This window comes from Callionymus lyra, chromosome 3 (genome assembly GCF_982586985.1).
Source record: "Callionymus lyra chromosome 3, fCalLyr1.hap1.1, whole genome shotgun sequence".
Classification (NCBI taxonomy): domain Eukaryota; kingdom Metazoa; phylum Chordata; class Actinopteri; order Syngnathiformes; family Callionymidae; genus Callionymus; species Callionymus lyra.
Window position 1 is genome coordinate 15,154,095 of NC_141820.1, and position 12,383 is coordinate 15,166,477.

At 37.5% G+C, this 12,383-nt stretch overlaps 1 protein-coding gene across 7 annotated transcripts in view; it reads right to left on the reverse strand.

Moving 5' to 3' along the window:
- Positions 1 to 12,383, reverse strand: part of ppp1r12a (protein phosphatase 1, regulatory subunit 12A) — a 43,491-nt gene that overhangs the window by 11,365 nt on the left and 19,743 nt on the right. For 5 of the 7 annotated variants that reach the window (XM_087786567.1, XM_087786570.1, XM_087786568.1 and 2 more), the window contains exons 4-16: positions 10,172 to 10,331; positions 9,387 to 9,531; positions 9,238 to 9,312; positions 9,066 to 9,154; positions 8,290 to 8,447; positions 8,042 to 8,163; positions 5,418 to 5,642; positions 4,853 to 4,944; positions 4,608 to 4,724; positions 3,590 to 3,742; positions 2,475 to 2,630; positions 1,489 to 1,644; positions 95 to 185 (exon numbers count right to left, since the gene is read on the reverse strand). In XM_087786567.1, coding sequence (XP_087642693.1) covers positions 95 to 185; positions 1,489 to 1,644; positions 2,475 to 2,630; positions 3,590 to 3,742; positions 4,608 to 4,724; positions 4,853 to 4,944; positions 5,418 to 5,642; positions 8,042 to 8,163; positions 8,290 to 8,447; positions 9,066 to 9,154; positions 9,238 to 9,312; positions 9,387 to 9,531; positions 10,172 to 10,331 — 1,739 coding nt within the window. Of the gene's footprint in view, positions 1 to 94; positions 186 to 1,488; positions 1,645 to 2,474; positions 2,631 to 3,589; positions 3,743 to 4,607; positions 4,725 to 4,852; positions 4,945 to 5,417; positions 5,643 to 7,207; positions 7,316 to 8,041; positions 8,164 to 8,289; positions 8,448 to 9,065; positions 9,155 to 9,237; positions 9,313 to 9,386; positions 9,532 to 10,171; positions 10,332 to 12,383 lie in introns of all 7 variants that reach the window. The other 2 variants (XM_087786574.1, XM_087786573.1) reach the window with 2 other exon arrangements.

The window sequence follows — 12,383 nt, forward strand, 5'->3', positions numbered from 1 at the left end:
AACAGGTACCTACATCTGAGAGAAAGAATCATTCACATTAAATGGATATATTTAAATGTCGGGTCTGTTTCATGATCTTTTTAAATCTGCTCACCTGTGTGGACCTCCTGGACTGTCGGGCCTGTCTGGATCGAGCTTTCCTTTGAGACTCTGATTCTTCATCTCGTACTGGGGTCAAGTATGACCTGAATCACGCACGGAGACACAGTCAACATTAATACAAAGACATTACTTTTATTCTCTCTTTCATTGCATCACTCTGAATCAGACTAGTATTTTTATGTAGGCGTAAGAGCTTTAACCAAGTACAGCTGGTGCAAAATGAGTGTTCCTTTCCAACAAGAGCATTGAAAACTAGATTTACCCCCAAAAAATAGTGATAATATTTTACTACTGACGGGTTTATTTTCTAGAAAGTAAAAGTCATAAATGCGAATGAGTTTGCTGTGTACCTCCCACCCAAAAAAAGAAGAAATTAAAAATGTCTCAATTAAATATGGGAAATGTTACGATTGTTGCTGAATGACATCGGATTTTTAATTAACGTTTAGACTCCAAAATATGTCCAAACATCAGCAATAAAATTTGCTGGAATCGACTGCATCCTCTCGTCCTCAATTTTGCAGGATTTCTTTGTTACTTGTGCAGTGGAGGACGTAATGACTGCTAGCCGGAAGTTTAATTGCTACACAAAAATTAAGAAATACTGTAAATATTTGCATGTAAATCATCAATTCATCATTTTATTTAAAAAAAATGTTGTTTTTAAAAAAATATATAAGCATTAAAGAACTATGATACAAATAAACTAGTGAGCAAGAATTAGTCTAATCACGGCATTATTTTTAATTAATTAAGGATCAATAAATGTTCATCTTAAAATGCACTTTGATCACTTTTTTGAGATTTAAACAACTAAAGAGATGCACATGTGCGTGTTCTTTAATAACACTGACAACCACTAGTGAGGAAGGAAGGAAGTAAAGGTTATTTATAAAGTGTCTTTGTAGACCAGGTTCACAAAGCACTTTAACAATAAATAACAATACACAGCTAAAATACATGCTTTAAATGGCCAAGAAACATAGTAATAAGCCAAGGTTTACCATTTCTGCTGTGGTCCGTGTTGTTACCGACTCATTTCTCAAGTATCAAGTTAAGGGAGTAGACTTGTAAAAATAAAGCTGCTTCTCGTGGCCACACAGAAGCATGAACTCATTCAGTAGAGTAAAGTGTCTTGGCCTTGAGGGAAAACATGCAGCTTCTGTCTTTATTCCATATAAGGGGAAGACCAGGGAGCAGTCGGGCCCTCGACCCCCCTCCCACCCTGACAGGTGGCTTGTTTCTGCACTGGAACAGGAAGACGAGCACTCGAACCCCCTCAAACACGACAGCAAACACTCGCTCCGACACAAACTTGTACAGAGGATCACAAACACGGAAGGATGTCGAGTGCGATCGCATCGGTTTAATGAGCAAATATCAAACCTGCGTCTCTCAGGTCCGGTGCCGGTGAGGGCGGATAAGCCGGTGGAAGTCGTGGTGGTTGACGTTGTCGTGGAGCCAGTGTTAATTGTGGGAATAACTGCAGCAGACTCCCTCTCCTTTTCCTTTTCCCTCTCTGCACTCTCTTCTGACCAGTACCTGAGGACGCACAGACAGGTTAACTCGGATGTTGGCAGCTACTTTTTATGGTCGTTACTATAAACTGAGGAAAGAATATAGACAAACTTTAAATGGGAATGAGTCGAAAACAAACTTCTTATTTTTAATACATAAATAAGAAGATTTCATACAGTTTATAAAAAGTTAAATTTATAGCATGTAAAACATTATTTAAGACCAACTGTTAGAAGATTGTTCTGATTGTTGAATCGATCAAAATGGAACAATAAAATAAAAATAAACATATTTTAGAGATGATTTATCCATATGTTAATATTAAAATAAAAAGGAACATTACCGGGAAAATTTCTCCCATCGTAATGATTTAGTTATATTTCTATCCTGTACATGGGGCCTATATTTTTTGGGAACAAATATAAAATCTTACTTATCATGTGTTCACCTTGAATAAAGACCTTTAAGGCCTTATTTTTAGATTTAAGGTAAGGTAAGGTAGAACTTTATTGATTGTTTTTTTCCAATAGCCACAGCAAATACAGCAAATACAGCAAATTTTCACAAAAATAAATCAAAATAAAATAGGAACAAGAACAAAGAGAAATAAAGAGAAAGAACAAGATGATACAATCTAAGTCTAAAGATAAAGATAAAGAACATAGATCAAAGAATACCTTTTTTAAGAATATTTAAGGATGCGCAGGAACCCTGGTTTTAGTTTCCAAGATATTAAAATTTATTTTGAATTCAATAATTTATAATGGCAAATGTAAACTTTATTTAAACAAAACCAATCATCATAAAATAATGTGTTCACTTATTTTAAAAAAAGAGTGACTCTATGGACAAACCTGCTGGTGAGACTGGTGGAGCCAGTGCGGGTGGAGGAGGAGCCCAGGCTACGGTGGCCTGTGGGCGAGGTAACCGATGAGGAGGTGGTAGTGGTTGTTGTCGAGGGGGAGGTGGTCGAGGAGCTCGAGTCTTCATATCGTCTTCCAAAGGAGCCGCTGAAGAAGAAAAATAAATAAAAAATAATCAACAACAGGAGAGAAAGGTTTTGTCAAACGTGGCATCACAGTTGTAGAGTCGATTTAGAGAGAGAGTCACGTTCTGCGCATTAGTACGACTCACACTTGTTTACTTATGGATTATATATGAATGATTTGTGTTCTACTCATCAGTAAATACAAGTGCTAGCGGTTTTTTTTAACAAGATTGTATTTGTTGTGTTTTTTTGTATTTTTAAATGAATGAATTAATAAACGTTTAATACGCATTAAATGATGTTGTCTTGACAGAAATGACAAAAGTGAGTTGATTTTTAACTTGGACTATTCAACAACCTCTATCAGAATGGCATTCGAACGTTCCTCTAATTTATCAATCGACCCTTATTTTTATTTCACTTTCTAATAAGACACATAACTGTGACTACATGAACGACGGGTTCCTAAAGTAATGTTTGTTTTGCTTGTAGCCATGTTACCTTACACTTTACTTTTTTAAAGCCATATTATCAAGCAAAACTCAACAATCAACAAAATGTCAGACTTGTTAAGAAATCTGCAGCCATCCTCAGTGAAGATTAGATTAATTTTTGGTAATCTGCTGAACTTTTGGCCGTCCATTTGCGACAAGTGAGATAACAATCCGACACCCTTTTTAATGAGTGTGAGTTAAGGATTATCAAATCAAATTTTACAGTCAAGATGGAACGGTTTGTTTTAAAAGGTCATAAAATAAGCCTTAAATCACAGTAAAAATCATTGTCAACAAAACATTAAAGTATGAAATGCGTGCAGAGAGAAAGACTCGCCAGTCTGCTGCTAACTGTCAACAAGAATTGACCTTTGGTGGCCTCTGGGCCAGTCGACTTTCAAGAACCCTGATCTTAAACGTCAATCAGACAGAAGAGGACAGGTTGGGTGAGTGTGGACCTTGTCGCCCCGGGTGAGGCTGGGAGTACCTGCGGTAAATGCTGTAAGACTGGTAGTGGGAGGAGGGTGGCTGCCAGGGTTTAGTATTACAGGTGTTAGGGTCCAAGCTGGAGGTGGACGAAGACTTGGCTGGCACGTCCCGCGTGCTGCCACTCCGTCCTAGCGCTAGCGTGTGGGACGTGCTGGCGTGTTCGGCAGGTGGGTGGGTGGGTGGGTGAGAGAGGCATGTTAGCGGTGGAGGCGCACACAAAACACACACACACACAGACAAACAAAACACAGATATTGTACACAAATATTACGCTTTTGACACACACATTGGATGGTTGCAAGTCATCTGGGAAAATAACATTTTGGAAATTTAAAGATGAATTTGAACTTTTTTTTAAATGTAGTTTTCCCAGATGACAGAACTACAGATCACTCGTTGAACAGTCTGTGACAACATCTGCATCAGAGCTTGACTGGAAGTAAGTAGATCAGTGCCAACAGAATATTGAATAAGTTAACATTTTAAATGTTGAAACTTTCATTTTTTATTTAAAAGTTTTTTAAGAATTGCATCGTTTCCTCCATTTTATATTTTATATAATGAAAGTAAAATCAAGCAACTCTTGATGAAGCTTCATCAACTTATCTATCATTATACCTAAATAAATACATTTAAACCTACATTTTATATTTAATATAAAAGGGTACAAATGACAAATATTACATTTATATTATTTGTTTCTAAAATTATTGGAATTAGAATATCAAACTAATAAAAGTAAAAAAATTTTTTTTTTTTTTAAATTAAATAAATAAAAAATATTTTAATGTTTAATTTAGTGAATTTGACAAACAAGTTCATGCTATTAATATAGAAATTATTTCAATTATTCACTTAAAACATATGGATTGGGATTAATATTCTGACGGCACTGACCCACTTCCATATGGAACAGACATGCAGCAACACACTGTGGCAGTGGGAAACGGCAGCAACACTGATCTCTAAGGATAAGTTTTATCGAAGGAGCCCCTCGATCAACCGCTGATGCCAACCTTCGCTGGTAGCTAGAGGTTCTATTGGTCGAGGTGCTTCCTTCACTGTTCTTCAGGTCATCGTCCCAGCGCCGCCGGGTGTAGGAGCCACTTCTGGTCAAAGCCGAAGAAGAGTCCCTGAGGAAACGCAAGCTCGTAATAGTTCCTCACAAGTCACAGGATCATTTGGTGACAGGGTGGAAATATATTTATACCATCAAGTAGTATTTAAACGGCACATTTTAGCTTAATGTTTAAACCGTCACCTGTTTTCCTTCTCATCGATGTCTGATGTACTGGCAAGTCTCCTGGGGATGGTGGGAGCCACGTAAGCCAGCCGTGTTCCTTTGTCCTTTTCCTGCAAGTACAAAAACGTTGTTCAATTAAAGTACAACAGTGCAGAAAACTGACCAGAAACCGTTTCCTTCAATTGAGGAAAATCTCTAAACTTAGGAAACTGATGTCACAACATAAGCTTGAGCTTATAATCCATGTGTTTGTTAAAATAGTCCAAACGAGAAGACAGTTTATTTTGGTGTCTAAACAAAAAGGATCTGTCTCGCCTGCAGTTTACACAAAACTCTGCAGCAAGAATTCTGACCCGCTCTAGTAGAAGAACTCACATTTCTGCGATCCTTAAAACTCTTCACTGGCTGCCAGTTTCTTTCAGGATCAACTTTAAAATTCTGGTTCTTACTTTCAGAACTATTCATGGTCAGACTCCTCCTTACATCAGTGATCTGATCCAGACTTACACCCCAGCTCGGGCTCTGAGGTCTGTGGATCAGAATCTACTGATGGTTCAGGACCAGAAATTGATAGAAAACAAACCTTGTCTTTGTCTTTGTTGTCCAGCGAGGACGACAGTCGAGGGCTCGACGCCGAGCGCATCACGCCCGCCGTGTCCTTCTCGCGCTGAGCTTCCTTGGTAGCCGTGATCTCGGCCAGAGCGCCGTAGCTTCCCGTCTTCCTCAAGCCCAGCCGCCAGGATGAGGGCGACTCGTCCTTCCTCTCCTCCTCCACTTTAGCAGAGACTTTAGCCGTGGGCTGGACGGTCTGAGGTGGAATTGTGTAGAGATTTTAGCTTTCACAACCACCTACATATCAAAAGTTAATCATCAGGAACGGACTTCATTCATGAGGACAACATTGGACCTGTTGACAAACGATACCAGGAATACACATTTCATGTTACAACATGCCAGTTAGGAGGAAAACGGATCACATCAAGATTTAGTTTTGAACAAGCTCATAAGTGACAATATGTTGGCACCCATGTTTATTTTTCTAATAGAAGAACATGACACTATTCCTGTTCCACAAAGATACAACCTACACCTCTGACTTTAAAGACCGAAATACTGACCTTCAGTGGATTCTACCTCACTAAAATTAAATGTTTAGTGCTGCAGCCGATAACTACTTTAGTATTTGAACACTCATTAGGACACAGTATATAGAAGTGTATGTCATTTGTAATGTCATTTCCAACAGCGATCAATTACGCAGACATTCCCTATTATTTCTTAATCTTCTATTTTTTTAATTCTTTAATGTCTACTTTAGATAAACAAGTGGTATTTACTATTGGTTTAACTCAGTCCATGACTGAAACGGTAAAACCGGTTGGAGGCGTACTCCTCAAACGGAGTAACATCCTGGTAACCATTTTTTTTTTTAAACACACTCACAAGACACTGCAGTCGCATCTAAACGTCAGGAAAGAAGAAAGGAAGGAAGGAAGTGCTTAGTGTAACAAATGAATCAATAACTACAACCTGTTCTCCTCATGATTTAAATATTATCATAAGCTTATCATAACAAGCTTTGTTTGTAGTTTTTGTACACTTTCTTGTGCAATATTGTCTATTTTTTCTGGTCGCACAATGCCGTGGAAGTGCCGTTGTAGTCCATATTTGAACCTGAAACTGTATCCAACATCATAATAAAGTTTTACCTTACCTTACCTTACATTCCCTCTTGTGATTGTGAGTGACTTTTTTCCCCAAAATCTAATTAACTCTTTGTCTGTTTCAAGCATATTTGTGATGATGGTCAAGGAAGTGCAAATACTGAAGTGCTCCGATTATCATGATAGCTGTACATTTGTGATGTGTTGATGAGGCTTCATGAAACAGCTGATGAGTTATCATGATACAGTGTCTTCATTTTGATCGACCACTAGATGTCACTTTCAGTTTAAAAATGATGCCAAGTTTCATTAGATTAGTAGATCAGACTCAAAGATTATGAAGCAGAGAGTGACATCTGGTCTTTCAAAATGAAGACACTGTATCATGATACCTCATCAGCTGTTTCATGAAGCCTCATTGACACATCACAACTGTACAATGTGAAACATGCATAAGTGAAAAAAAGTTGCAGGTAAATATGGACGATATATATACATTTTCAACCAGAAAAAGGGGAGATCGGTTGTGAAGGCGACAGGCAGTTAGCAACACAGAAGCACAAAGTGAGAGCACGAGTGGGTCAAGGTCGGTGAGTGAGTGTCAGCAATACGAATATCACTTGGATCGGTGAGGGTGGACCGTTACTTTTGTGAGTGCACAAGTGCATGTACGAGGATTGGACGACTCCGGTGCACACCAATGCCTCACCATAGGTTTTTTGGGCGCAAGAGAAATGCCAGTTTTGCGCAAGCCCTGACGCCACAATGCAGGACAGCCCGGCTCCGCCACGGGCAATGGGGAGGCAATACAATCAAACTAAAGCCAACCGAGAGCCCGGATGAAAGAGTCACAGACAGAGAAAAGGGGGGGAAGAGATAAAAGAGAGAGAAGAAGGTCCACATAGATTGAGAAGAAGCCGGAATGAGAAGTAAAGCAGCAGCAAATGAAAACAAACTTTAAGGCAAAAAAGGACAGATTTTAAAACGGCCTCGTCACACCACACAATGCTTGCTGTCAAACAGGGGGAGCGGGGGTAAAATTATTGCTCCGGCGATCATTAAAAGTTTGGTAGTTTAACAACCGGACATTGTTAATGTTTGGATGTTAGACAGAAGACATTGTGATGTGTGCGCTGTAGGCTTCGAAGCTGCGAGATCATTGCAGGAAAAGACTAAAATCAATGGCAAATGTATACATTTGTGGATAAACGGGTAATTTTGGAGAGGTTAATATGAACTAATGGACTTGTCCTTTCAGTTAGATTGCTTTGGATTGAGTTTTTCATGTCGACACGTTGTCAACCCTAAGCTTTAACCAGACTCAAACATTTAATTAAGATTCCTTAGAAGCTGCTTGGCTTCAGTAAGCCAGCAGGGGGCAGCAGCCTCTAAAATAAAATGTATTTAGACCATTATTATCTATATAAGGAATAAAGTGAACAGGTGAAATATTAAATCGCTTATAATGAAGCCATTTTTCCATATGAGAATCTTGCAGATTTATATTTGTTCAAAGACTCTTTAAAGCTGGTTAGAGTTTCACCTTCTTTGATGGCGAAGGGGGAGTCGTTATCTGGTTTGTCGGGCTGGACGGCGACGACACCGTCACCGTGGTAGCAGCAGGTGTTGTGCTGTTGCTCACTGAAGCTGAAGATTTGCTCTTATCTGCGGAAGAACAGGAAAGACGAGCATTTGGTGACTTCAAAATGGTGTGTAGAATGTGACGTATTTTCCATACGTTGGTAGAGAAAATGAGTGAAAAATCACGTTATTAAACACAATCGAGCAGACCTGTCTCAGTCTCTGATTCAGAGTCTTCCTCCTCCTCTTCCTCACTGGAGCAGCTGGACTCGTCCTTCTTACACTCCTCCTCTTCGTCCACCTTCTCCGGCTCCAGAGTCTCGATGCGTGGAGCGATCTTCTCTGGTTCTAGCAGCAGCGTCTCCCTGCTGCGGATTTAAAATTACATTCATCATCGTAGCAGGAGTGCACACTGATCTTCAACAAGCAGGGGTGTACATTTAATCACTTAACACATTTTATATCTATTAAATCATCAAATTTCCATCGACCTCAGTTTAATTCTTATTGGTCTCTGTGCAATTGTTGACTTCCATAATATCTGTGTAAATATTATCGATTATTTTATATAATAAATAAATAATTACTATTTTTTTGCCGATTTTTCTTTTCTTTAAATGTATTTTAAGAAAACAATATAAACAAATGCACTTTGTTTTTATGTTTAACAACAAAGCTAACAGCAATTTCCCACCTGAATATTAGCTGTTCTTTACAATTTCAGATTTCAATGTAAACGTAACTTTAAATTATTAATTATCCTAACAATGAATCTAAAGAAAAATACAATATATTATTTCTAGCTACAAACGATGCTTACTTACATGCACAATTACATATATATATTTATTATCATTACTCCAATTATCCACAGCAATAACTCAAATTAATTGACTGCATTGATATAACTGGCCTAGGTCACGATCTTATCACATTTGAATAGTTAACCTGCAAAAAAAGTTTAAACATGTAATAAATAACTATACCTTTTGATTGGCTTTAGTGATTGATTGTTGTCTCCGGTGGTCGTCGTCTCTATCAACGGAGACTTTTTGACATTCTTCTCGCTCAGTAGCTGGATGAAAAACAATATTAAAAAACAAAATACATTTAAAAGAAAGAGGTTTTTGCTTCTTTCCTTAAAATACTTCGACATACCAAATTCTGTTTCTTCTGTAGTTCTTCTAAATATCCTAGAACGTCTTCATCCGCGACATCGAAAGGCGTCTGGCCCTGTGCATCACAACATCAATTCACATCTGAACTTTAAAACAAAAAGAAATGAGAATCTTGAGGAAAATACAAACCATTTTATTAATCAAGTCCATGTCACAAAAGTTCTCCACTAATATCCGACACGCCTCCTCTTTCCCCCAGTGCGAGGCTGCGTGTAGAGGCGTCCAGCCGTCGTAGTCCTTAATATTTACATCATACCCTGCTTGGATTAAAAGCCTGCAACGTCAAGGTGGAAGAGGGTCAAGGAGAGCGGTAAAAATAGGTACGCTAGAGTAAGCAAATCTGGGTTTTGTAAGATTTGATTCTGTAAACTAATCTTTTGAGGGACTGCCAAGCTCACAGCAGTGCGTCAGCATCACAGACCTGTGCCAGAATGATTTGATGACGTCCTGATAGCGTTCGAGCTGAACTCCCAAATAATCCCACAGTGAGTGTATGAAGATCTTTTAAAGTTTTCGAGAAACTTGCGAGTGTCCAGCTTATAAAAACAAACGATACGGTTGATCCCCATCACGTGTTTAGACGTCAAAGATGAAAAGAAATACGCGTGGCAGTGAAGTAATCTACTGGACCAAACAAACAGGAACATAGTTTTCTCTCTAAACTGAAATTGTTATGCCTCCGTTATAACACAGTGCCGAGCAATAGAGAAGTTGAACAAGCACCGACAGTAAAAATAATTTATCGCCACGTCCTCATGCATACAAAACTACCACTTAAAAGAGCTTATTTAAAACAGTGAACAATTTTGTTTAAAAGGTGAAATGAATTACACATTAACTGGACATTAACTGGACATCAAATGGACATTAAATGCACATTAAATGGACATTGACTGCGTAAAGTAATTGCTTACTTTAAAACCTCAACGTATCCCTTAGCAGCTGCCACGTGCAGCGCCGTCCCACCGGACTTGGCGTGCCGGGTGTCTTGGATCTGGCCGCTGTTGACCCACTGCCGGGCGTCCCGAAGCATGACCCGCTCCTCCTCCTTTCGAGCTGCCTCAATATCCACACCTGGAAAGAGAGGAATGTTGGTCAACTTGCAGGACTACCAAAAATGAATTTAACCTGAAAAAGAAATCACTGTTTGTCATCAGCTTGTGACAATAGACGTGTGCTATCAAGTAACATCAAAGAGCAGTAGTTATTATATTGTAATATAGTTAAAGTGAAATTTCAATAACAAACCAGATAATAACAACTCTTTATTTTACAATAATTTACTTAATTAATTATGATCTTGACTAGACTTGGTCCGAACAATGTCAATGCATTTTATAAAACAAGCAGTAGTTCTTTGTATATTCTTGCCATGAATCAACAATGAATCCATTTAAATTAATTTGAAGTGGCTTTTTGTAACGGTGAATTTCAACAGAATCCCCTTTATGATAATTTTATGTGCTATGGAAATATAAATTCAATGAATGCTTATTTTTGGTTTAGGGTTTAGAGTGTAATTTAAACAAAACTGCATTGGGTTTTCATTATTCAAATTATTATAATAATTATTTTTTTTATTAATTAACAGCAAGAACATTCTTTAAACAGTAATTATATTATAAGTATTATTTGTGCCTTTTTTACTTTAGTTCAATATCGTTATATAATGTGGTGTTGAGACCTGAAAGAAAGATACAAGCAAAAACAGTTTATTTTTAAAAAATATATATAAAAAATGTTAATTTGCTAGAATACATGAATAAACACATTCTATAGTTTTAAAATATATTTTATAAGTAAGTGATCTTATTCTGAATAAAACTTGTATTTACATAAGTTTTATTTCAGGATTTTTTATTCTTTTGTTAGTGTTAAATGAAAATAATATTTATATTAACCTTTATCTTGAAAAAAAAGGTTATCAACAAATAAGTCAATCAAAACAATAACATCAATTTCAAATGTCTTTCTTTTTTTTTTTTTACCAAATTCTATTCAGATTTTATGCAACATATAAAATGCCACTTTTGTTGAAATCCAGCAGAACATGCTACACAACAAGGTTGGCAACAGAATAACGTCTACATGACGATGCAGGCTGTGGTTGTGTAATTGGGTCAGTGTGTGTGTGAGCGCTGCCGTGCATGTAGGCCAGTCATGAAGACAGGCCCGCATTGTCTTGTTGACACCTGGTCGGAACATGAGATGGTCTGAAGCAAACTGTTGCATGAGTCGACAAATTGTCAGCTGAGCGTTAAATGTGGCAAAACGACATCGACGGCGGTTACGAAAAAGAGCTTTTTGGAGCGGAGACAGAAATTCAGCTGATAATAAAGATCTTTTTCCCCAAAATCAATGTGTTCACATCTCCAGAAGAGAGATTTGTTTCCAACAACACCAGCAAATATAAATACATGAATTAATTTCAACTCATCGCTGTAGTCAGAAACCAGTTCCTCAAAGGTTCCTACATCTTAAGGCATCTTAGTTCAAGACTTTTGATACTTTCTATACCATTGGAAATTCAATTTAAGGCAAAATTGACCATCAACTAAATAGAAATAAAAAAAGCACAAAATACAATGTCCCTCAAACACAATGTCTGGTATCACTTTCAGTGATGAAAAGAACTGGACAATGTTCATTGAACTTTCACTTTTGTTTAAGGTTTTTAATAAATAGATAAAACGATACAATATTTTTGGTAAATTGAACCTTACATCAGATCTCACTCATCATGTGTTCACATTTTTAAGACTTGAAAATTTCTAGGTAAGAAATATCATTGCCAAAAAAGATTTTAATAGAACAGCAGGAACCATTTTCTTATATTTGAATCATTTGTGTTCTCATAATTCTGAAAAGGCAGCATTATATTTTAATGTATACATTAAAATAGGAGGAAACAGCCAAGAAATGCTCAGTAACAATTAAGAAATATGAATAGAGATTGCACAATATAATAATAATATTAGTCAAATATTTTAAAAAAACAGCTAAAATGGTATTTGCTATTAGAACCAACATGTGAAGGAGCAGTTGCACTAGAGCAGAAGAAATGGGAGCTGGCCAGGTAGAGCAAGTTCCTGTGATCTCTTGGGAAGTTGCCTACACGGTGTCTAT